We start from the raw sequence: 25,896 nt of genomic DNA on the forward strand, positions 1-25,896 counted from the left end.
GCGGGCGGGGCCGAGATGCGACGTCACTTCCGTCTGCGGGCCCTTCCCGGCCGCCATCTTGGTGCGGTGTGGGGGGAAGCGGGGGGCCCGTGGGCCGCGGCGGGGCCGCTCGATGGGAAGATGCAGCGCGCGGGGCCGGGCGGGGCGGGGCCTGGCGCCGGGCTGGGGGCGGGGCCGGGGCGCGCGCTGCTGAGGCGGGAGCTGCGGCTGCTCGAGTCCATCTTCCACCGCGGGCACGAGCGCTTCCGCATCGCCCGCGCCTGCCCCGACGAGCTGGGCTGCGAGTTCCTGCCTGGCCCGGCCAGCGGCGGGCCCGTCCGTATCCATGGCAACATCACGGTGAGCGCCGGGGGGCAGCGGAGGGGGGAGGGGGCCCCTCCGAAGGGCGGGGCGTGGAGAGCGCGGGACTGGGGGCGGGGCCTGAGACGGGTGGGCGGGGCCTCTTGGGCTGGAGGTGGAGACCCTTGGCAAGGCTGGACGCGGGGGCGGGGCCTGCATAGGGGGCGGGGCTTCAAGGAAGGGGTGGGATCGCTGCTTTTTGGAAAAAAAGATTTTCAACTTTTATTATGAGGGGAAGAACCACGGGGTATAGCGGCTGGAGGGCCTGACACCCTTTGGAGGGAGTGTTCAGTTCAGTTCCTGATCTAACATCAGGAGGGAGAGACCTGAGTTCAAATTAGGAAGAGCCAGTTAAGTTTGCAGTCTGGGTTTGATTCCCCACTCCTCCACTGGCAGCTGCTGGAATGGCCTTGGGTCAGACATAGCTCTTGCAAGAGTTGTCCTTGAACGGGCCGCTCTGAGTCTCTGATTCTGAGAGAAGCGCGGGGTATAAATCTGTAGTCTTCTTCAAATCTCCACGCTGCCCTGGTAGACCTTCAGTTAGTCACTTATTGTCAGCCAGAGTTGACTCAGAAGGTGCTCGTGAGGATGAAATTATGTGTTCCATTTCACAGAATGCAAATAACAGAAGGGAAGAGGGTGGGAGAGATCTGGATTCGGGTTCTCTCCACAGCTCTTATTTGGGGCATTAAGAATATAGGGAGAACCCTGCTGAATCAGACCAGCAGTCCATCATTTCTAGCATCCTCTTTCCCAATGTGCCTAGCCAGCTCCTTCTGTAAAATCCATGTGCCTTCCACTGGGGAATAAGCAGATGTTTTGGGGTACTGTTTGCTGGGGTGGTGTGGAGACAGTAAAGAGAGAAATGACCATTCTGATCCGTCCCAATGTGCAACATTATATCTTGATCTTCCCCTTTTCCAGGAGTCTTACCCAGCTGTTCCTCCGATATGGTCCGTGGAATCGGACGATCCTAATTTAGCGGCGATCCTAGAGAGGCTAGCCGACGTGAAGAAAGGAAACACATTGGTGAGGCCCGGAGGAACGATCTAGCTGCAGAAGGAGTAAATCATAGAGTTGTAAAGGTCTATAGCAGGGCTGGCCAAACTGTGGCTCTTTCACACATATTGTGTGGCTCTCGAAAGCCCCCCCCCCCTCAATCAGCTGGCTTGGAGAAGGCATTTGTCTCTTTAAATCACTTCTCTAAGCCAAGCCAGCTGTCAGCTTGGAGAATGCGTATAAAGTTGTTTTCTTTTCCCCTCTCCCTCCCCCATCTATTTCCTTCCCTCCCTCCTTCGAACCTCTGACGTTCATGTCTTGTGGCTTTCAGACATCCGACGTTTATTCTATGTGGCTCTTACGTTAAATCAGTTTGGCCACCCCTGGTCTATAGAGTCCATTTAGTCCAACCCCTTGCTAAATGCAGGATTAGTCTAAAGCATCCTTGACAAATGTTCGTCTAGCCACTTCTTGAAGACAGCCTGTGAGAGGGAGCTCAGCACTTTCCTAGGCAGCCAATCAGGGCTTGGTCTCCAGGCCACTGATCATCCTCGTTGCTCTTTTCTGTACCGGCTCTACTCTGTCCACACCCTTTTTTTTAAGTGAGGCCTCCAAAACTGCACACAGTATTCCAGGTGCGACCTGACACAAGCCTATGACATCTCACAGTTTGGATGTTTTGCCTCCATTGATACACCCCAAGATTGCATTAGCCTTTTTTTGATACTGCATCACATTGACGGCTCATGTTTAGTTTACAGTCCACCCACACCCCAAGATCTTGCTCATATTGACTACTAAGTATGCCAGTTTGGTGCAGTGGTTAAGTGCGTGGACTCTTATCTGAGAGAACCGGGTTTGATTCCCCACTCCTCCACTTGCAGCTGCTGGAATGGCCTTGGGTCAGCCATAGCTCTTGTACTTGTCCTTGAAAGGCAGCTTCTGGGAGAGCTCTCAGCCCCGCCCACCTCAAAGGGTGTTTGTTGTAGGGGAGGGGGGGAGGTAAAGGAGATTGTGACTGCTCTGAGATTCAGAGTATAGGGCAGGATATAAATCTATCTATCTAAATCCAATATCATCATCATCTTCTTCTGATGAAGCCAGTCTTGTGTAGCGGTTAAGTGTGCAGATTCTTATCTGAGAGAACCGGGTTTGATTCCCCACTCCTCCACTTGCAGCTGCTGGAATGGCCTTGGGTCAGCCATAGCTCTGGCAGAGGTTGTCCTTGAAAGGGCAGCTGCTGGGAGAGCTCTCTCAGCCCCACCCACCTCACAGGTGTCTGTTGTGGGCGGGGGGGGGGGAAGGTAAAGGAGATTGTGACCGCTCTGAGATTCAGAGTAAAGGGTGGGATATAAATCCAATATCTACTACTATTACCCAGAAGTGTATCCCCCCATCCCCTGCGAATGTTTCTTGTTTTTGAAACCCGGATGCAGAGTGAATTATTTTGGCTGGGCAAGCGTGGCCGTTTGCCTTCAACTAACATTTTCCCCTCCATCTCTCTCCTCCCTCCTCGCGAAAGCTTTTGCAACACCTGAAGCGGATCATTTCCGACCTTTGCAAGCTCTACAACCTCCCGCAGCATCCGGACGTGGAGATGCTAGACCAGCCTCTGCCCGCAGAGCAGGTAAGTCCCACCAAGGGCTCCGTTGAACCCGTTCTGCCCCGAGTGGAGCCCTGCTGCTGTGAATGCTGCTGGAGATGGTGTCCATCCTGGAGCGTTCGGGCTTATAGCTTTTGTATAGTAGAATCAGAGTTGGATGGGGCTCTGTCTTTCTACTTTAAAAAGTCTTTACTACTTCTTAACGTTAGCTTGAAAAGCAACAGCCACTTTTTTAAAAAACAGAACCAAAATGAAGGCATTTCATAGATCTTTTGGTGCTCTCCAAAATTTCAAGAGAGAGCTAGTTTGGTGTAGTGGTTAAATGTGTGGACTCTTTCTGGGAGAACCGGGTTTGATTCCCCACTCCTCCACTTGCCTCTGCTAGAATGGCCTTGGGTCAGCCATAGCTCTGGCAGAGGTTGTCCTTGAAAGGGCAGCTGCTGTGAGAGCCCTGTCAGCCCTACCCACCTCACAGGGTGTCTGTTGTGGGAGAGGAAGGTAAAGGAGATTGTGAGCCGCTCTGAGACTCTTTGGAGTGCAGGGCGGGATATAAATCCAGTATCTTCTTCTTCACTTGCAGCTGCTTGGATAGCCATGGGTCAGCCATGGTTCTCGCAGAGTTGTCCTTGAAAGGCAGCTGCTCTTAGAGCCCTCTCAGTCCCACCCACCTCACAGGGTTTCTGTTGTGGGGGGAGAAGATATAGGAGACTGTGAGCTGCTCTGAGTCTCTGATTCAGAGAGAAGGGCGGGGTATAAATATGCAATTCTTCTGCTGCTGCTATTGGACAAAAAAAAAGTCTCCAAAGGGGAGGGGAGTTATTTTAAAATTACTTTTCTGTTGCTTAGAGAGCCAGTTCAGTGTAGTGGTTAAGTGTGCGGACTACTTACCTGGGAGAACCAGGTTTGATTCCCCACTCCTCCACTTGCAGCTGCTGGAATGACCTTGGGTCAGCCATAGCTCTCGCAGAGCTGTCATCAATCTTCTTCTTCGTTGTTGTTATTATTATTTTCTGGGTTGTCCCATTACTGTTGAAGGCCGATAGCAGGGGGGGGGCCACACAGATTGTTGTCGCCGTTTCTCCCTCTGCTGCTGCTCCTTAGACTTTGACACTCGGAGGTCCTGCACCCCTTAGCATGGAGGTTCCGTTCTGCCAGAACAGCTAAGAGCTGTTGGTGCTCCCTCCTCTGCAAATCTCTCTAACCCCCTCGTAAAGCCATCTGAGTGAATGATGCTTGCCACACCCTGGACAGCAAATTCCAGAAGTTAATTATCCCCAGGGTAGCAAAGTCCTTTCTTTTGGCCGTTCTGAGCTGACATCTCATCAGGTTAAAGGGCAGTGTGAAGGAGACGCGCTCTTCGCACTCCCAGCCTTCTCCTTCTTTACCGTCCCCTTCTTTGCCTTTCCCTGGCCAGTGGTGCTTTGAGGGCCTGCTTGGGAAGTAAAGTGGGGTTCTCATCTGCCGCTGGGTTTCATCCTGGTCCCAGGGGATGAGCCGTATGTTCCAGATGGGTTTCATGTGAAGGATAAGGATCTTACTCTCCCCTCCCTTGAGCTAAATGTATGGTTCCATGGAAGATCATTTGCTTTGTATGCAAGAGGTCCCAGGTCCAGTCTTTGCAGTGTTTCGTTCAGGGGTGTCAGACATCCCGCCCAGGAGCCAAATCATAAGAACATAAGCCATATTGGATCAGGCCAGTGGCCCATCCAGTCCAACACTCTGTGTCACACAGTGGCCAAAAAAGCCAGGGGCCATCAGGAGGTCCATCAGTGGGGCCAGGACACCAGAAGCCCTCACACTGTTGTCCCTCCCAAGCACCAAGAATACAGAGCATCACTGCCCCAGACTGGGAGTTCCATCAATACGCTGCGGCTAAGAGCCACTGATGGACCTCTGCTCCAGATGCTTATCCAATCCCCTCTTGAAGCTGGCTATGCTTGTAGCCGCCGCCACCTCCTGTGGCAGAGAATTCCATGTGTTAATCACCCTTTGGGCGAAGAAGGACTTCTTTTTAACAGATCTAACCTGACTGCTTAGCAATTTCATTGAATGTCCATGAGTTCTTGTATTGTGAGAAAGGGAAAAAATCAGGCCCCCGGAAGGCTCCTATCAGGCCGCCAAGCAATTGGCTGTCATCTGCTTCGTTCTCTCTCTCTCGCTTCCTTCTGCATAATGGCTCGCTCAATCGCACGGGAGCGACAGAGCAACATCTCTGTTTTCTTCACTGAACATAAGAACATAAGAGAAGCCATGTTGGATCAGGCCAACGGCCCATCAAGTCCAACACTCTGTGTCACACAGTGGCAAAAAATTTTATATACACACATACACTGTGGTTAATAGCCACTGATGGACCTGTGCTCCATATATTTATCTAAACCCTTCTTGAAGGTGGCTATACTTGTGGCCGCCACTACCTCCTGTGGCAGTGAATTCCACATGTTAATCACCCTTTGGGTGAAGAAGTACTTCCTTTTATCCGTTTTAACCTTTCTGCTCAGCAATTTCATCGAATGCCCACGAGTTCTTGTATTGTGAGAAAGGGAGAAAAGTACTTCTTTCTCTACTTTCTCCATCCCATGCATTATCTTGTAAACCTCTATCATGTCACCCCGCAGTCGACGTTTCTCCAAGCTAAAGAGTCCCAAGCGTTTCAACCTTTCTTCTTAGGGAAAGTGCTCCAGCCCTTTAATCATTCTAGTTGCCCTTCACTGGCTGAGGCTCCTCCCCTGGTGACAAAGCGGGGAGGGAGAGCTTGCTTTGCCAGACTCTTTCAATCACACAGCAGAGCTACTGAGCCAAGCCTCTCTTCCTTCTATTGGCTGAGGCTCCTCCCCCGTCCCCTGAGGGAGGGAAGGAAGGAAGCCAGAGCTTCCTTTGCTCAGTTCCCTGCATCGCACGAGAGAGATACAAAGAAAGCATCTTTAAGACCAGCGAGTGCTAATGTTTAAAGTATGTTTTATTTTAAGTTTTTAAAAAATCTTTAGTTGTGGATGTCTATGTCCTTTATAAAGTTTATATCTCTGCTGCATTCTATGACACACGTGGCCCGGCCTGACAAGGTCACATTTATGTCAGGCCCAGCCCTCATAACAAATGAATTTTAACACCCCTGGCCTAGTTGTATATGAATGCAACGAAGCTGCCTTGTACTGAATTGGGGCCTCAGTCCATCAAAGTCAGTAGTGTCATCTTCTCAGACAGGCAGTGGCTTTCCAGGGGGTCGTCTTTTCACATCACCTACTGCAGAGTTTGTGAACTGGAAATGCCGGGAATTGAACCGGGGACCTTCTGCATGCTAAGCAAATGCTCTCACCACTTTCCCAGCCTTTTGCCCCATGTTTGAGTAGGCAGTGGAACTGGCAAGACTTTCCGATGGCAGAAGCTTGCCACCACTCCGCAGGCATTCGGGGGGGGGGGGCAGGAGGAATAAGAGGAAAGTCACTGTCACATCAGTGGTGCGATGTCATTTCTGGTACAAACCCGGAAGTGACATCATGCCGCTCTAGGATTCAGTAGGAAATCTGTGCCAGAATCACAGAGTCTCCACCGACTCCCAGAGTGACCTCACGTTCAAGTTCAACAGAGAAATGATATGCTGTCAGCATGGCAGTGCACATCCGCCCCCTTCAGTGTTCCTCTGGGTGCCAGCCGCTAGCTAGCAACTCTAGTTGGCAAGGAATGCCCGGGGGGGGGGGGGGGGGACACTGAATGATCTTGGGAAAGCATGGGCTAAGGAAGCAGCAGGACAGGAGAAGCCATTTTCCGCACATGCCTCTCGCTGTTTTCAGGGTTCTTAAAGAGACAGGCACTCCGGTGTCAAACATGCAGTCCGGGGGCTGAATTAGGCCCCTGGAGGGCTCCTCTCAGGCCCTTGAGAAACTGGCTGTCATCTGTTTCCTCCCTCTCTCTAGCTTCCTTCCACAGAACACCTTGCTTTGCAAGGCTTGCTCAATTGCACAGCAGAGCTACAGAGCAAAACCTCTATTTTCTCCATTGACTCCTCCCTTGGGGAGGAAGGGGAGAGGGAGAGAATGCCAGGCTCTCTCCATCGCACAGCAGAGCTACTGAGCCAAGCCTCTTTTCCTTCTATTGGCTGAGGCTCCCCCCCCCCACTGGTCCCCTGGGAAAGGAAGGAAAGAGCCAGAGTTCCTTAGTCCAGTTCCTTGGATCCCATGAGAGAGACACAAAGAAAGCACCTTTAAGACCAATGAGTGCTAACGTTTTAAGCATGTTTAAAGTTAAAACATATATTTAATTGTCTGTGTCCTTTATAAAGTTTATGTCTCTGCTACCTAATCTTAAATAGGTACACACATGGCCCAGCCTGATATGGCCTGGCCCAATAAGGTCTCATTTATGTCAGTTCTGGCCCTCATGGCAAGTGAGTTTGACACCCCTGCTCTGCAGCTTGTAGAGCTGAAGATTCTGACAGGCTGGCGATAATTGTCAGCAGCTGCTAAACTTTTACTTGCAGCAAAAGTGGAAAGATTCTTCAACACCCACGATTGAACAATGGGCCATTAAATTATGGGTCCTTTTTATAACGGAATGCGTCAAATCCTGTTGAGTTCTGTAGACAACGCTGCGGTCTCCTGTTACTAAATATTTCTCTGCAACAGAGATTTCTCCCGTCTAATCCTTATTATCCTAAAGTGTGTTAGTTGTAATACCTTTCTCTGTACAAACTGTTTTATATGCTTGGACGATTATAAGTGTTGAGTATGTAGATAGTTTGTTATTTTTGATGATAATGTCTGTTTTGCTGCTGGAGTATCGATTGGTTTAATCAGTGCTTTTAATATTCTTTTTATGATGCATGGAAATAGGGTGTTTATAGATCTTAGACGTGTATAAATGCCTTTTAAACTTCACAATGTAATGTGAATGAACTTAAGAACAGAAGAGAATCCATGTTGGATGAGGCCAATGGCCCATCCAGTCCAACACTCTGTGTCACATATGAACATAAGAGAAGTCATGTTGGATCAGGCCAATGGCCCATCCAGTCCAACACTCTGTGTCACACAGGGGCCAAAACCCAGGTGGCCACAGGAGGTCCATCAGTGGGGCCAGGACACTAGAAGGCCTCTCACTGTGCCCCACCCCCACTCCCAAGCACCAAGAATATAAAGCATTTCTGCCTCAGACATAAGGCCGTAAGGGAAGCTATTTTGGATCCGGCCAGTGGCCCATCCAGTCCAACACCATCATGAGGTCCATCAGTGGGGCCAGGACACTAGAAGCCCTCCCACTGTGGCCCCTTCCCAAGCACCAAGAATACAGAGCATCACTGCCCCAGACAGAGAATCCTAGAGGTCACTCTAGGCCTAGCTCAATTGCTTTTCCATTAAAAAAAAAAAAGAGAGGGGCGCTGTCTCTGGGTGAGCCCATGGCAACCATGCGTGAAAGGCAACAGAAACGGCATCTTAGGGAGCTCCAAGTCTGACCTCTTTCTGTCTTCCATTGTTGTACAGAGCACCCAGGAAGAAGTGTCCTCTGAAGAAGATGATGAGGAGATGCCAGAGGTACGGGGCGTGGCTCCCCTTCTTCTTTTTTAAGACACTGGAATCTCCCAGCTGAGGGCTGCTGGGCCACATTGATCCCCCCCTTCCCCCCCCCAGAAGTTCCTTGGTCAGAATGTTTATTTTATTTACATTATTTGTTATCTGTTTTTCTCACACGATGGACTCCGGGCGAATGACACAGAATGAGTTGGCACAGTCAGCTCTGGCATGATGCAATTAGGATTAGGGTTGTAGAACCAATCAGAAATCTAAAACAGCATAGCACTGAAGGGTGAACCACGACATGTGAAACGATGCAAAAATTATGCGGTAAGGTCCTAGTTTCAGCAAGTGGAACTCAGTGGTACATAGACAGTTTCTAAGGATTTATCCAAGTAGTTTGGTGAATCACTGGGTACAGTGCAACTCTGAGCCCTGCAGGATCAGACCAATGGTCTGTCTGGTCCAGCATCCTGACTCATACATTGGCCCAAACCAGTTCCTCTGGAGGGCCAACTAGGCCTTCCCCTCATAAGACCATATGAAGAGCCCTGCTGGATCAGACCAGTGAGGGTCCATCTAGTCCAGCCTCCTGTCTCACACAGTGGCCTCAACCAGCTCCTCTGGAGGGCCAACAACAGGGCAGAGAGGCCGAGGCCTTCCCCTCATAAGAACATCAGAAGGGCCCTGCTGGATCAGACCAGTGAGGGTCCATCTAATCCAGCCTCCTGTCTCACACAGTGGCCTCAACCAGCTCCTCTGGAGGGCCAACAACAGGGCAGAGAGGCTGCGGCCTTCCCCTCATAAGAACCTCAGAAGAGCCCTGCTGGATCAGACCAGTGAGGGTCCATCTAGTCCAGCATCCTGCCTCACACAGTGGCCAACCAGTCCCCCTGAACGGCCAACCACAGGGCAGAGAGGGCGAAGCCTTCCTTTCATAAGAACATCTGACGAGCCCTGCTGGATCAGACCAGTGAGGGTCCATCTAGTCCAGCCTCCTGTCTCACACAGTGGCCAACCAGTCCCTCTGGACGGCCAACCACAGGGCAGAGAGGCCGAAGCCTTCCTTTCAGAAGAACATCAGAAGAGCCCTGCTGGATCAGACCAGTGAGGGTCCATCTAGTCCAGCCTCCTGTCTCACACAGTGGCCAGCCAGTTTGGAAGGTTAACAACAGGGCAAAGAGACCAAGGCCTTCCCCGATAAGAAAGCAAGAAGAGCCCTGCTGGATCAGCTAAGTGATCCATCCAGTCCAGCATCCCGTCTCACGTGGTGGACAACCAGTTCCTCTGGAGGGCCAGCAATAGGTCATAGAGACCGAGACCCACATGTTGCCTCCTGGCTCTGAGATTCAGAGGATTAGTGCCTCTGAATGTGAAGGTTCCCCTCAATCACCGCAGCCAGTAGCCGCAGGTAGACTTTTCCTGCATGAACCTATCTAATCCTCTCTTCGAGCTGTTTATCCCTGTGGCCACCGTGGCATCATTTGCAGGAAGCCAGGAGAGTGGGAGTCTTCCTGAGCTCTTCCACGAGCAGGGGCCACCGCAGAGAAGACACGGGCAGTCATCAGTTTTGCCCGTTTGCAGGTTGGCCCCTGCAGAAGGCCTAGCTTAGATGAGCGAGCGAGGAGGCGCTCTCTGCTGTGGGGCCAGAACTCTTACCAGGCGGCTCTTTCCCCTTTTCTCCTCCGCAAGGACACGGAAGAGCTGGATCACTACGAGATGAAGGAGGAGGAGCCGGCGGAAGGGAAGAAGGCGGAGGACGACGGCATCGGCAAGGAGAACCTGGCCATCCTCGAGAAAATCAAAAAGAACCAGAGGCAAGATTACTTAAATGTACGTGTCGCCTGGCGGGAGGGTCCGGCGGGGAAAAGGGGATCGGCGGGCTGGAAACGGGGAGGGGGGGTGGCAACTGAAGCTTCCCAGCTTCCGGTCAAAAGGGATTGATGAAAGTTCATAAAAATCTGTGCACGGGTTGGGAAAAAGCAGATAGGATCTCTCCCCACCCCCACCCCGCTCCCCGGGAAATATAGTCCTAAACCTTGGCTTGACTCAGCGAATTGGATGGACAGGAGAAAGTATTTCTTCACAGCACTTACAGTCAGTGTTCTTTCTAAAATACAGTCTTGTGAGCAAAAATTCTACTTTGTGAGCTACTGGCGTTAAAAGTTGCGAGCTTCTGCATCCGTTAGTGTGCTCTGGGGGTCATCCTTCCTGAGCCGAGACGAACCTGTGTGAGCCGGAGGCTAAAAATCTGTGAGCTGGCTCACGCCAGCTCAGCTTAGAGGGATCCAAGAGGGCAGCCGTGTTGGTCTGAAGCAGTAGGAGTCATGTGCACCTTTAAGAGCAACAAAGTTTTATTCAGAACAGAAGCTTTCGTGTGCTCTCTAAGCACACTTCTTCAGACGAGGAATCGGGTACAGTGAGCAGGGCTACATATCCATTCCATTAGGGGGAACACTGCTTGCAGGAGACTCCTTGAATCACAGAGTTGGAAGGGCTCCTAGAGGTCATCTAGTTCAACCCCCTACTCAGTGCATAAGAACATAAGAGAAGCCATGTTAGATCAGGCCAGTGGCCCATCCAGCCCAACACTCTGTGTCACACAGTGGCCATAAGAACATAAGCGAAGCCATGTTGGATCAGGTCAGTGGCCCATCCAGTCCAACACTCTGTGTCACACAGTGGCCGTAAGAACATAAGAGAAGCCATGTTGGATCAGGCCAATGGCCCATCCAGTCCAATACTCTGTGTCACACAGTGGCCATAAGAACATAAGCGAAGCCATGTTGGATCAGGCCAATGGCCCATCCAGTCCAACACTCTGTGTCACACAGTGGCCAAAAAAAAAAAAGATATATATACACACACTGTGGCTAATAGCCACTGATGGACCTCTGCTCTATATTTTTATCTAACCCCCTCTTGAAGCTGGCTGTTGCAGGATCAGCCTGGCAAGCGTTTGTCCAGCTGTCAGCTCCCGCAGGTTCTTCACCATTGGACGACTCAAGTGAGTTCAAGAGATCGAGTTTATTGAGAAGAAGATGATGATATTGGATTTATATCCCGCCCTCCACTCCGAATATCAGAGTCTCAGAGCAGCTCGCAATCTCCTTTATCTCGAGAGCCAGTTTGGTGTAGTGGTTAAGTGTGCGGACGCTTATCTGGGAGAACCGGGTTTGATTCCCCACTCCTCCACTTGCACCTACTGGAATGGCCTTGGGTCAGCCATAGCTCTGGCAGGGGTTGTCCTTGAAAGGGCAGCTGCTGTGAGAGCCCTCTCAGCCCCACCCACCTCACAGGGTGTCTGTTGTGGGGGAGTCTTCGGAGTGGAGGGCGGGATATAAATCCAGTATCTTCATCTACCTCACAGGGTGTCTGTTGTGGGGGAGGAAGGTAAAGGAGATTGTGAGCCGCTCTGAGACTCTTCGGAGTGGAGGGCGGGATATAAATCCAATATCTTCATCTACCTCACAGGTTGTCTGTTGTGGGGGAGGAAGGGAAAGGAACTTGTGAGCCACTCTGAGACTCTTCGGAGTGGAGGGTAGGATATAAATCCAATATCATCATCATCTTCTTCCTCCTCCCCCACAACAGACACCCTGTGAGGTGGGTGGGGCTGAGAGGGCTCTCACAGCAGCTGCCCTTTCAAGGACAACTCCTGCGAGAGCTATGGCTGACCCAAGGCCATCCCAGCAGGTGCAAGTGGAGGAGTGGGGAATCACACTTAACCGCTACACCAAACTGGCTTCTGCTTTGTTCTGCTGCTTCAGACCAACACAGCTGCCCACTTGGCTCTATCCACATTGTCGAAGTCACAGGTTGGCACACCCACTTTATGACGAGAGCACTCTTGACACCAGCTGCCGCTTACAGACTGCCAGTGTGGAGGAGCTCCCCACCTCCCTAGGCAGCCCGTTCCACTGTTGAATGGCTCTTACCATAAGGAAGCTTTTCCAGCAGGTCCCTTCCTGCCCTTCATTCAGACCCATTCTGGCGAGTCCCCTTCTCTGCTACCAACAGAAACGGCTTCCTGCCCTCTAAGTGGAAAGGAAAGATCCCCTGTGCCAGCACCAGTCGTTTCCGACTCTGGGGTGACGCTGCTCTCACAACGTTTTCACGGCAGACTTTTTACGGGGTGGTTTGCCATTGTCTTCCCCAGTTCTCTATGCTTTCCCCCCAGCAAGCTGGGGACTCGTTTTACTGACCTCGGAAGGAGACAGAAGGCTGAGTCAACCTCAAGCCGGCTACCCGAAAACCCAGCTCCCACTGGGGATCGAACTCAGGTCATGAGCAGAGCTTAGGACTGCAGTACTGCAGCTTTAACACTCTGCGCCCTCTAAGTGACAGCCCTTCAGACACTTAAAGGGAGACATCACGTCTCCTCCTTCAGCCTCCTTCTACGGTAGAAGTTATTTGTTCAGGCTGTACGTCACTGTGAGAGCTGCAGTTTTTAACCAGCAGGATGCAGAGCTTGTCTATGCAGTTGCTTGCCGTTAAAAAGAAAAAAAGCACACATTCGAAGACTCTGTCGCAGGTGCACATCCTACTGTCCGTTGCTCTCAGTAGAAATTGCATGTATGTTTTTGTTGTGTTAGCTAGGAAGGCAATACAGTCATTTCTGGAAGCAACATACTGCAGTTCTAGTTGAATCTGCACTTTTCCCCTTAAAAGTATTTTTTTGAGAGCCAGTTTGGTGTAGTGGTTAAGTGTGCGGACTCTTATCTGGGAGAACCAGGTTTGATTCCCCACTCCTCCACTTGCACCTGCTAGAATGGCCTTGGGTCAGCCATAGCTCTGGCAGAGGTTGTCCTTGAAAGGGCAGCTGCTGTGAGAGCCCTCTCCAGCCCCACCCACCTCGCAGGGTGTCTGTTGTGGGGGAGGAAGGTAAAGGAGATTGTGAGCTGCTCTGAGACTCTCCTTGAAAGGGCAGCTTCTGTGAGAGCCCTCTCCAGCCCCACCCATCTCATAGGGTGTCTGTTGTGGGGGAGAAAGGGAAAGGAGATGGTGAGCCGCTCTGAGACTCTTCGGAGTGGAGGGCGGGATATAAATCCAATGTCATCGTCTTCTTAAAGCAGGGGTGTCAAACTTATTTGTTATGAGGGCCAGATCTGACATAAATGAGCCTTTGTCGGGCTGGGCCATGTGTGTACCTATTTAAGATTAGGTAGCAGAGATATATAAAGGACGCAGACACACAAAGATTTTTTTAAAACCTTAAAACATTAGCGCTCGGTCTTAAAGGTGCTTTCTTGGTATTTCTCCCATGGGATCCAGGAAACAGGGCAAAGGAAACTCTGGCTCTTTCCCTCCCTCCCCAGGGGACCGGGAGGGGGAGGAGCCTCAGCCAATGGAGAAGACAGAGGCTTTGCTCTGTAGCTTCCGTGCGATTGAGCAAACCTGGCAAAGCAAGCTGAGATGCAGAAGGAAGCAAGAGAGAGGGAGAAAGAAGCAGATGACAGCCAGTTACTCAGGGGCCTGATAGGAGCCCTCCAGGGGCCTGATTTGGCCCCTGGGTACTATATTTGACACCCCTGTAGCTATTTGGGGTCCTTGTTGGAGAGAAAAGTGATGGTATCAGTGAAGCTAGCTCTGTCTCTTTCCTTCCTTTTCCGGGAGATGAGAGGGGGGGGGGAGGACCCTCAGCTACTGAGGAGGGGAAGGGGAAGGAGATTTGGAAGCCGCTCTGAGACTCCTTCGGGTAGCAGAGGGTGGGGTATAAATACAATCTCCTCCTCCTCTGCGGAGGGGCTGTAATACATGCTTGCCTGCCTTCCGTCCATCGGACAGACCAGGAGAGAGGGCAGGCCTGCGTTTCCCGGAATTGCCGGTTGTCAAGCAGTGTCGCTGGCGAGATGTGCGTAACAGCGAGGTTCCTCTCCAATCTCTCGCAGGGGGCAGTGTCTGGGTCCGTGCAGGCCACCGACCGGCTAATGAAGGAGCTCAGGGATATTTACCGATCGGCAAGTTTCAAAGGCGGTGAGTATCGAGCGGGGTGGGCGGGAGGGATCCGGGTGGAAAGACCTGGTTCGGGGAGCTGGAGGGCAGGTGGAAGCTGAGCCGCGACCCTGCCGGCGAGAAGCCTCGGGTATGGTGGAAGCGGAGAGGCAGGTCGAGGAACACCATCTTTTCATGCTCCTCTGATCATCCGCAGGAAACTATGCAGTTGAACTAGTGAACGACAGCTTGTACGACTGGAACGTCAAACTCCTGAAGTAAGTCTCTTGCAAAGGTGCCACAAAGTGAACCACAAGAGAGGCCAGTTTGGTGTCGTGGTTTAAGTGCGTGGACTCTTACCTGGGAGAACCGGGTTTGATTCCCCACTCCTCCGCTTGCAGCCGCTGGGATGGCCTTGGGTCAGTCAGAGCTCTGGCAGAGGTTGTCCTTGAAAGGGCAGCTGCTGTGAGAACCCTCTCCAGCCCCACTCACAGGGTGACTGTTGTGGGGGGAGAAGATAAAGGAGATTGTGAGCCGCTCTGAGACTCTGATTCAGGGAGAAGGGCGGGGTATAAATCTGCAGTTGTCTTCTTCAAAGAGGGTGCTGGGGTGGGGGAGAACGACAAGGCAGCTGGGCTGGAGACAGGCAGTCGGGTGCCTCGGGGGGCGAGGGGAGAGCGGGATCGGTCCTCCCGCATATTTTTGCCTGGGAACTAATGTCACAGGGAGAACTGGAGATGCTGGGGATTGAACATGGGAGCTTCTGCATGCCAAGCAGAGGATCTGCCTCTATGCCACAGCCCCTTCCCCTAGCTCTCCAGTGTCCCAGTGTCTTTCCCATCACCTGCTGCCTGCTCCTTTGAACTGGGGATGCCGGGGATTGAACCTGGGAGCTTCTGCATGCCAAGCAGAGGCTCTGCCACTGAGCCGCACGGCCCTTCCCGGCGCATGTCCGATGAGACCACGTTGCCCAGCGGGATCGCTACGAGGCAGCTTTATTTATTTTGTTAGGCTTCCAGTATTCAAAATGCACAGTAGACAAAATCACATTTTGCATATGTGCAAGGCAGGCAAATTTTGCAGCTACGACCTACCATTAACAGACTATTTTGCAAGACCAAGCCAGGCCCCAATAGCTCTGCTCTTTATGGAACTAACAGTGTTTCCCCAAGGAGGCAGAGCCCCTCCCTCCCTCCCTCCCTCCCTCCCTCCCTCCCTCCCTCCCTCCCTCCCTCCCTCCCTCCCTCCCTCTCTTCCTTCCTTCCTTCCTTCCTTCCTTCCTTCCTTCCTTCCTTCCTTCCTTCCTTCCTTCCTTCCTTCCTTCCTTCCTTCCTTCCTTCCTTCCTTCCTTCCTTCCTTCCTTCCTTCCTTCCTTCCTTCCTTCCTTCCTCAGGCTACTTTCTTTATAGTCCCAGGAGCTGGAGAAGAGAGGCAGAGCAGGTAGCAACAGCTCTGCTTTGTGTATTTGGGTTCTCCCCCCACCCCTGTGTGTAGGGAGGTTCCTCCACATGCACACACACGTACACACACACAAAATGAATGCAGAATCCTCCCCTCCAGCAGCAGCTGTACCGCATTCTCCCGACAGTGGTGCAGTCCAGCAGCAGGTGTACCGCATTCATGCTGTAATCTGCCTTGAGCCCATTTACAAGAAAGGGCAGAATAGAAGTCCACAAAATAAAATAAATAAATTCTGAGTTCTGCAGTGCCTCCGGCTGGTTCTGTGCTCATGGAGCCCTCCTGCCTTTCCTCACAAAGGGTGATTAACACATGGAATTCACTGCCACAGTGGCGGCAGCTGCAAGCATAGACAGCTTCAAGAGGGGATTGGATAAGCATCTGGAGCAGAGGTCCATCAGTGGCTCTTAGTCACAGCGTATTGTTGGAACTCTCTGTCTGGGGCAGTGATGCGCTGTATTCTGGGTGCTTGTGGAGGGGCAACAGTGTGAGGACTTCTAGTGTCCTGGCCCCAACTGATGGACCTCCTGATGGCACCTGGGGTTTTTTGGCCACTGTGTGACACAGAGTGTTGGACTGTACAGGCCATTGGCCTGATCCAACATGACTTCTCTTATGTTACACTCTGTCAGGACAGTGATGCTCTGTATTCTTAGTGCTTGGGGGGGGGGCACAGTGGAGAGGCTTCTGGTGTCCCAACCCCACTGCTGGACCTCCTGATGGCACCTGGAACTTTTTTAGCTGCTGTGTGCCACAGAGTGTTGAACTGGGCGAGCCAGTGGCCTGATCCAACATGGCTTCTCTTATGTCTCCTCCCGCTTCTTTCTCCACCACTCTGCCCCACCCCCTCACCCCAAATCTCTGCTCAGGGTGGACGAGGACAGTGCTTTGCACAGCGACTTGCAGATCCTGAAAGAAAAAGAGGGGACGGACTTCATTCTCCTGAACTTCACTTTTAAGGTTAGCTGGGAGGAGGAGGGAAGGGAGGGAGGTGGAGGCCGACGGGGGAGGGAGGAAGGGCAGGAAAGGGGCGCCGAGCAAAGCCAGTCGCCCAGCTTCTCTTCTTCTCCCTTCAGGATAACTTTCCCTTCGACCCGCCCTTCGTAAGAGTCGTGTCTCCTGTGCTCTCGGGTGGGTAAGTGCCCGCTCAGTCCTGGACGTCCGCAATTCTGGTTACCCGTCGCGATCTGGGAACGCAGCATTGAGCTTCCTAAAAGGAGAGAGCGCTGCAGCTTACGTGGTTGCACAGCGGCTGGCCGTGCTGCTGTAGTAGCGGCGCAAAGGCACCGCACCCAGGCTCAGAGGTGCTCATTGCTGCTTTGCGCTGGAAGCCTTCAAGCGGAGGATTAGTGGGCCGATGGAGATGGGTGAAGATTCTGTTTCCACCTCTGCTGCTTCTTTTAGACTCTGGGCTTCCTATCCCGCTGCTTCCCCCCCCCCCCCCCACCTCCCAAGAGCTCTTTTTCTTTTCTTTTTTTTACTTCTGAGTGCACTCTGCAAAATGGCCTTTGTCCTGGGTGGGAGGCATGTGAGCTATTAGCCACAGCGTATTGATGGAACTGTCTGTCTGGGGCAAGTGATGGCCTGTATTCTTCTTGGTGCTTGGGGGAGGGGAGCACAGTGGGAGGGCTTCTAGTGTCCTGGCCCCTCAGATGGACCTCCTGATGGCACCTGGGGTTTTTGGCCACTGTGTGACACAGAGTGTTGGGCTGGATGGGCCACTGGCCTGACCCAACATGGCTTCTCTTCTGTTCTTATGGCCACTGTATGACACAGAGTGTTGGACTGGATGGGCCATTGGCCTGACCCAACATGGCTTCTCTTATGTTCTTATGGCCACTGTATGACACAGAGTGTTGGGCTGGATGGGCCACTGGCCTGATCCAACATGGCTTCTCTTATGTTCTTATGGCCACTGTATGACACAGAGTGTTGGACTGGATGGGCCATTGGCCTGACCCAACATGGCTTCTCTTATGTTCTTATGGCCACTGTATGACACAGAGTGTTGGGCTGGATGGGCCACTGACCTGACCCAACATGGCTTCTCTTCTGTTCTTATGGCCACTGTGTGACACAGAGTGTGGACTGGATGGGCCATTGGGCTGATCCAACATAGCTTCTCTTATGTTCTTATGGCCACTGTGTGACACAGAGTGTTGGACTGGATGGGCCATTGGCCTGATCCAACATGGCTTCTCTTATGTTTTTATGGCCACTGTGTGACACACAGTGTTGGGCTGGATGGGCCATTGGCCTGATCCAACATGGCTTCTCTTATGGCCACTGTGTGACACAGAGTGTTGGACTGGATGGGCCATTGGCCTGATCCAACATGCCTTCTTCATGTTCTTAGGAGAGAGATGGGTGGGTGGGGCGGGCTTGTATCCAGGGCTTTTTTTTTTTGTAGGAGCTTTTTTGCATATTAGGTCACACCCCTTTGATGTAACCAGTCCTCCTGGAGCGTACAGTAGGCCCCGTACTAAGAGCCCTGGAAGCTCCAGGAGGATTGGCTACATCAGGGGGAGGCATGGCCTAATATTCAAAGGAGCTCCTGCTACAAAAAAAAAGCTCTGGGCATGTCCCATCAGACTTGCTTTGGAGAAGTCCTGGCAAGCCCAGTCTTGTCAGATCTCAGAAGCTTAGCTGGCAAGCTCTTGGATGGGAGACCTCTTTGGAATACCAGCAGTCGGGGGCAAGGGCGGGCTCTATTCAGCCGCTTCCCTGAATATCCTCCAAGCCCCCACTAGGGGTCAGCCACCAGAGGATGCCCTGACTTCCAGGTGCAGGCATGCGCGCGTACACACACACACACACACTTAAAAAAAAACTAAACCGGGGGAGAGAAGAATTAAGCCTGACCTCCTCAAATCTCACAAGCTAAGCTAAGGCTTTTGGCTGAGGTGGTGGAGTATCAACCATCCCAGCCTCCCTTGTCTACATCCCCCCTGTTCTTGCTGCTTTGGACATTATCTGGGCACCAGCATTCCTTCTAAGCTGAGTTAGAATCGTAGAATCATAGCGTTGGAAGGGACCTCCAGGGTCATCTAGTCCAACTCCCTGAACAGTGCAGGAAATTCACAAACGCCTGCCCAGATTCACAGGCTCTTCATTGCTGTCCGATGGCCATCTAGCCTCTGTTTAGAAACCTCCAAGGAAGGAGAGCCCACCACCTCCCGAGGAAGCCTGTTCCACGGAGGAATCGCTCGAACGGTCAGGAAGTTCTTCCTCATGTTGAGCCAGAAACTCATTTGATTTAATATCAACCTGTTGCTTCTGGTCCTGCCTCCCGGGGTCGCAGAAAACAATTCCACCCCATCTTCTATAGGACAGCCCTTCACGTACTTGAAGTTAGCGTGAGCCAGCTCACAGATTTTTAGCCTCTCAGGAAGGATGGCCCCCGAGCACACTAATCGATGCAGCAGCTCACAACTTTAACGCCACTGGCTCACAAAGTAGGATTTTTGCTCGCAAGACCCCGTGGCTTAGAGGGAACATTGGCTGGGCACTGAAGCCTCGGGGGGTATTTGTGCTTGCCCGACACGAGGCATAATTTCTTTTTTTGTGCTAGTGTTTGTTGATTTACTGTTTTATTGTTGATGGTTTTATGCCGCAAGCCACCCTGAGCCCATTTTTGGGGGGGGTAGGGTATGAATTAGAAAGATAAATAAAAAGGGTCAATTTGGATGGGAGGCCTCCTGGGAATACCAGCAGTCGGGAGGGCGGGGCAGGCTTTATTCTGCCACCTCCCTGAATATCCTCCAGGCCCCCAGGAGGGGTCAGCCACTAGAGGTCACTGTGACTTCCATGTGCATGTGCACACACAAACACACAAACACACACACGCATACATTAAATAATACAATACCAAATACATTAAATAATACAATACCTTGATTTGGAGGAATTGGGCGGGGGGGGGAGATCCTGGGTGAGGTGCCAAAGGAGTGGGCATCATACTGATTTCAGAACTCTTTCCTGTTGCACTGCTATGGCTGGGGGGGGAGTCAGATGCATTGTGGGATTAGGAAGGACCCCGCCTGGCTGCTTTCCTCTCAAGAGGATTCGTCTCCTGGCCTTGCAGCCGACTTAGGTTTCTTTTCTTTGCCTTCCCTCTAAGGTACGTCCTGGGCGGGGGGGCCATCTGCATGGAGCTCCTGACGAAGCAGGTGAGTGGCTCGTGGCTGAGGCTCCGCCTCCTCCCTTCCTCTGAGCAGCTGGCTACCCTTCGGCCCACCTGATCAAGGCCCTGGTCTTCCAGACAGCAGCCGCTTAATCTTGTTTGGTCCCTGCCTAATGAAGCTGGTTTGTACCGAACGAGAGCCTCGGTCTGTCAGAGTCAGCATGGCCTACTCAGACTGGCAGCTGCTCTCCAGGGTCCCAGGCTTTCCCCATCACCTCCTGCCTGGCCCCTTTGAACGAGTTGCCAGGGATTGAACCTGGGACCTTCTGCATACCAAGCGGAGGCTCTGCCACTGAGCCACAGCTCCTCCCCACCCTCGGTCCATCAAGGGACATATTGCCAACTCATACTGGCAGCAGCTCTCCAGGGTCTTGGGTAGCAGCTTTTCCTATGACTTACTGTCTGGTCCTTTTAACTGAAGATGCCAGGAATTAAACCTTGGACTTTCTGCATGCCAAAGGAGAGGCTCTTCCACTGAACCATGGCCCCTTCCTACCCTTGGTCCATATAGTATTGTCTATTCAGACTGGCAGCAGCTCTCCAGGATCTTAGGTAGAGATCTTTTCCCATCACCTCCTGCCTGGTCCTTTTGACTGGAGATGCCGGGGATTGAACCGGGGACCTTCTGTGTGCCAAGCAGAGGCTCTCCCACTGAGCCATGGCCTCTCTTCCATCCCATTTTTGCCAGTTTTTGGATTGGGTTTTGCATCTTCTAATATTCTCAGGTGTTCAGTCTAAATGCAGGGACTGGGAAATGTAATGTCATGAGTCCTCCTTGCTTCGGGGAGGGGGTGGGAGGACGAGGCTGGATTTGGGGGTCTCCCACTTTCCTCCCTCGGCGCTGACGGCCCTCGTGTCTCTTTCCAGGGCTGGAGCAGCGCCTATTCAGTGGAATCTGTGATCATGCAGATCAGCGCCACGCTGGTGAAAGGCAAAGCCAGGGTCCAGTTTGGCGCCAACAAAGTAAGATTTAAAAAAATAATAATTTTTCATGTGTCGTCTGCTTTGCTCACTGAGGCTGGGAGCAAAATGCTGTAAGACTGGAATCGTAGAACTGGAAAGTCATGCAAGCGTCCAGCAACAACAAAAACTCAGCTGTCTTAGGCACAACATATCATGCAGAAAGTGAGTTCGGGCAGAAGACAGAGAAGACAATGTAGTAGACCAGGGGTGGCCAAACTGTGACTCGGAAGCCACATGTGGCTCTTTCACACATAGCATGTTGCTCTCAAAGCCCCTACAGCCCTGTCGGCTGACTTGGAAAAGGCATATCTTTAAATCACTCCTCCGAGCCTGCTAGTGCCTTGGCGGATGCATTTAAAGTTGCTTTCTTTCTACCTTTTCCTCCCTCCCCTATCTTCCTCCCTCCCTCAAACATCTGACGTTCATGTCTTGCGGCTCTCAAACATCTGACATGTATTCTATGTGGCTCTTGCATTGGGCCAGTTTGGCCACCCCAGTAGTAGAAGAAAATGCATTTCTCTTTTTAAATCACTTCTCCAAGCCAGCTGGCGGCTTGGGGGGATGCATTTAAAGTTGCTTTCTTTCTATCTTTCCGCCCTCCCTCATCTGATATTCGTGTCTTGTGGCGCTCAGACGTTTATTCCGTGTGGCTCTTACGTTAAAGCAAGTTCAGCCACCCTTGCGGTAGAAAAAAAGGGATGCATATACAATAAACGCTGAATGGTATATTTTAATAGTAATGGTATGTTTTAATAATAATATATTTTAATAAAGTCGAAGTTGATTTATCTGTGGATTCTTATGTACGCAAATCAGGGCCAGATGGATCCTGCATTGAGTAGGGCAGGGGTGGCCAACGGTAGCTCTCCAGATGTTTTTTGCCCACAACTCCCATCAGCCCCAGCCAGCATGGCCAATGGCTGGGGCTGATGGGAGCTGTAGGCAAACAGCATCTAGAGAGCTACCGTTGGCCACCCCTGGAGTAGGGGGTTGGACTGGATGGCTCCTCCGAACTCTGTGGTTCTGCGCTTCTTTAGACCGGGAGGCGAGATCCCTCACAACCAGTACATAGCCTACGGTGACATTTCTAGGGGCCGGGCTGGGGGCACTGAGCAAGTCCTTCCTGTGATCTAAAAGCCAACCCGATCTTCCCCGCAGAACCAGTACAGCCTGACGAGAGCACAACAGTCGTACAAATCCCTGGTCCAGATCCATGAGAAGAACGGTAAGGACTAGGCAACGGAGGGGCGGGGGCGGCAAAGTCAAGTAAGCCCTTTGAAAGGGCCAGGGAGTCTCCTGGGCAGCGTTTCCCTCTAAGCTGCAGAGTCTTGCGGGCCGAAATTCTACTCTGTGAGCTCCTGGCATTGAAGCGGTGAGCTTCTGCATAAGTGAGTGTGCTCTGGGGCTGTCCTTCCTGAGCGAAGGCAAAAATGTGTGAGCCGGAGGCAAAAACTCTGTCAGCTAGCTCACGCTATCTCAGCTTAGAGGGAACACTGCTCCTGGATAGTGCTGATCAGGGTTCTTAATAAACAGCCAAGTGGGAAAAGAAGAAGAAATTGGATTTATATCCCGCCCTCCACTCCGAAGAGTCTCAGAGCGGCTCACAATCTCCTTTCCCTTCCTCCCCCACAACAGACACCCTGTGAGGTAGATGAAGATATTGGATTTATATCCCGCCCTCCACTCCGAAGAGTCTCAGAGCGGCTCACAATCTCCTTTCCCTTCCCCCCCCCCACAACAGACACCCTGTGAGGTAGATGAAGATATTGGATTTATATCCCGCCCTCCACTCCGAAGAGTCTCAGAGCGGCTCACAATCTCCTTTACCTTCCTCCCCCACAACAGACTCCCTGTGAGGTAGATGAAGATATTGGATTTATATCCCGCCCTCCACTCCGAAGAGTCTCAGAGCGGCTCACAATCTCCTTTACCTTCCTCCCCCACAACAGACCCCCTGTGAGGTAGATGAAGATATTGGATTTATATCCCGCCCTCCACTCCAAAGAGCCTCAGAGCGGCTCACAATCTCCTTTCCCTTCCTCCCCCACAACAGACACCCTGTGAGGTAGATGAAGATATTGGATTTATATCCCGCCCTCCATTCCGAAGTCTCAGAGCGGCTCACAATCTTCTTTCCCTTCCTCCCCCACAACAGACACCCTGTGAGGTAGATGAAGATATTGGATTTATATCCCGCGCTCCACTCCAAAGAGTCTTAGAGCGGCTCACAATCTCCTTTCCCTTCCTCCCCCACAACAGACACCCTGTGAGATAGATGAAGATATTGGATTTATATCCTGCCCTCCACTCCGAAGAGCCTCAGAGCAGCTCACAATCTCCTTTATCCTCCTCCCCCACAACAGACACCCTGTGAGGTGGGTGGGGCTGAGAGGGCTCTCATAGCAAGGACAACCTCTGCCAGAGCTATGGCTGACCCAAGGCCATGCTAGCAGCTGCAAGTGGAGGAGTGGGGAATCAAACCCGGTTCTCCCAGATAAGAGTCCGCACACTTAACCACTACACCAAACTGGCTCTCCCACTAGGAATTTCCCACTTTAATTTCACACCTTCCCCAGGAGGAAAGGCGGAAGAATCTGCGGGATCACTAAGGGGGTACAAGGTAGGGGTTTATAATTTATGCACAGAGTGGAGAGACTTGACGAAAGAAAGCTGTTCTCCCTCTCCCAAAATACTAGAACTCAGGGACTGGCCTCGATGGACTATTGGCGTGATCCAGCAAAGCTCTTCTTATATTCTTATAAGAGACTGGGTTTTGAGTCACGCTGACCCTTTCAGATACTGGCACGCCTGTGCATTCCCACCTGGATGCTGTGTGCTTCCTTCCAAGCCTTTGGGGATGAAGCGAGTGGGCCCAAAATACAGGGCCCTCCTCGGTGGTGGTGCTGTGCCTTTGGAACACCATGCCCTTCTCCTTTTACCAGCCTCCTTTGCTGACAGTCTGCCTATTTGAGCAGGTTTAAATCAAGGGGAGGGCGATGACGTCTCTTCCGACTGTGTGCCCCTCAATGCCGGTGTTGCATTGGTCGGTGCTTCCACCTCTACTTCCATTTTTAATTCTTTTCACAGCAGCTGGCTTCAGCCTCTGTTTTGTTCTTTGTTTTATGAACTCTTATCTCTGTTGCTGAGAACTCTTACGGCTGCACACAGGGTGCCAGAATTCTGGAGGAGCCCACAGGCTCAAAAAGTTTGAGGACCTTTACTCTGCTGCACTGATACCCCCTTTTCTCGAGAACGAGCAAACCATCACGTTTTGAATCCCTTTTCCAGCCGGATAGTCATACGGAATCTGGATGGCTTGCTGCCTATCTTAGTAGGAGTCAAGTTGCAACTTTAAGACCGACAAAGTTTTATTCAGAACGTAAGCTTTCGTGTGCTAGAAGCACACTTCGTCAGACAATAGGATGGAATGGCAAGTAGTCCTAAATATAAAGTGGGCAGTGAGTTAGCATGCAGAGTCATGGAGATGTTTGTCAGGAGGTTAAAAGAAGCACAATTTGGGGTCTGGCGATCATTATGTATGGCGCTTCACCCCTAATGACATAATTAATCTGCTATTCTGACTTACATTGCCTCCTTGTTGATGCAGCCCAGTTAACATAAACTAACGATCACCAGGCCCCAAATTGTGCTTATATATGAACATATGAAGCTGCCTTCTACTGAATCAGACCCCCGGTCCATCAAAGTCAGGATTGTCTACTCAGACTGGCAGCGGCTCTCCAGGGTCTCAAGCTGTGGTTTTTCACACCTATTTGCTTGGACCCTTTTTTGGAGATGCCAGGGATTGAACCTGGGACCTCCTGCTTACCAAGCAGATGCTCTACCACTGAGCCAACGTCCCTCCCCTAACTGGCAGCAGCTCTCCAGGGTCTCAAGTTGAGGTTTTTCACACCTGTTTGCCTGGACCCTTTTCAGTTGGAGATGCCGGGGATTGAACCTGGGACCTTCTGCTTACCAAGCAGATGCTCTACCTCTGAGCCACCGTCCCACCCCTTTTGATCTGCTAACAAACATCTCCAGTGCTTACTCACTGCTCACTTTCTCTCTGTTTAGGACTGTTGGCCATTCCGTCCTTTTGTCTGACGAAGTGTGCTTCTAGCATAGGGAAGCTTACATTCCAAATAAAACTTTGGTCAGTCTTAAAGGTGCGACTGGATTCCTACTTTGTTCTGTGGCTTCAGACCGACACGGCTGCCTACCGGGTTCTGCCTATCTCGGCGCTGTAGTTTGCCCGAGTGAATTTCTAGCCACCCTAGGTCTCCTGCGCTGTTTGCGTGTGAAAGATACTTCCCTCCCCCAACCCCCGTGTCTAATCACAGCCATCGGCTCTTCCTTCGCAGGCTGGTACACGCCCCCCAAGGAAGACGGATAGCCCGGGGCCGGGGCCGCCTGGACCAATCCGACATCTCCGCTGAATGCTGCGCTCGGCTCGTCCAAGACGCCTCCTCTCCCACCCAGGGCAGGACCGCCCTGCCCGTTTAGCGAGACAACAACAACAACAAAATGTCGAGCGGCTCTTTAACAAACTTTTTACGGAAAACTGAAAACTGTCGCGTGAGCGGCCGGGGGCGTGGGGCTCTGCGGCACGCCCCGGACACGCGCTAAAAGCAGGCAACCCGGCAAGTCACTCTTATTAAAAACAAACCACACCCCGACCCACACGACACACACACAAAAAAAGACTCCATTCTCTTGTTATCGCGGGCAGCTTCCGGCTCCGCTGCAGCCCAGGGCACCAACGCCTCTCTCCCTCTGCTATGGATTTAATTTATTTTCTTATTTTCATGTACACTGCTTTTTTTCTTTCTTTTTTTTTTTGGTTACAGTGTATGATGGATGTGTATGGGAAAAATGTATCTTTGGAAAACAATTACATTTGTTAATTTGAA

At 51.8% G+C, this 25,896-nt stretch overlaps 1 protein-coding gene across 1 annotated transcript; it reads left to right on the forward strand.

Moving 5' to 3' along the window:
• On the forward strand, positions 1-25,896 carry UBE2Q1 (ubiquitin conjugating enzyme E2 Q1). The gene is made up of 13 exons (XM_060255748.1): positions 1-339; positions 1,264-1,368; positions 2,861-2,965; positions 8,419-8,469; positions 10,141-10,281; positions 14,340-14,424; positions 14,600-14,660; positions 16,710-16,800; positions 16,917-16,975; positions 19,961-20,009; positions 20,891-20,986; positions 22,145-22,211; positions 25,348-25,896. Exons 1-13 carry the CDS (start codon positions 16-18, stop codon positions 25,377-25,379), a joined length of 1,266 nt encoding a protein of 421 aa, XP_060111731.1. The 5' UTR covers positions 1-15; the 3' UTR covers positions 25,380-25,896.

The sequence above is a fragment of the Heteronotia binoei genome, chromosome 1, assembly GCF_032191835.1.
Source record: "Heteronotia binoei isolate CCM8104 ecotype False Entrance Well chromosome 1, APGP_CSIRO_Hbin_v1, whole genome shotgun sequence".
NCBI lineage: Eukaryota > Metazoa > Chordata > Lepidosauria > Squamata > Gekkonidae > Heteronotia > Heteronotia binoei.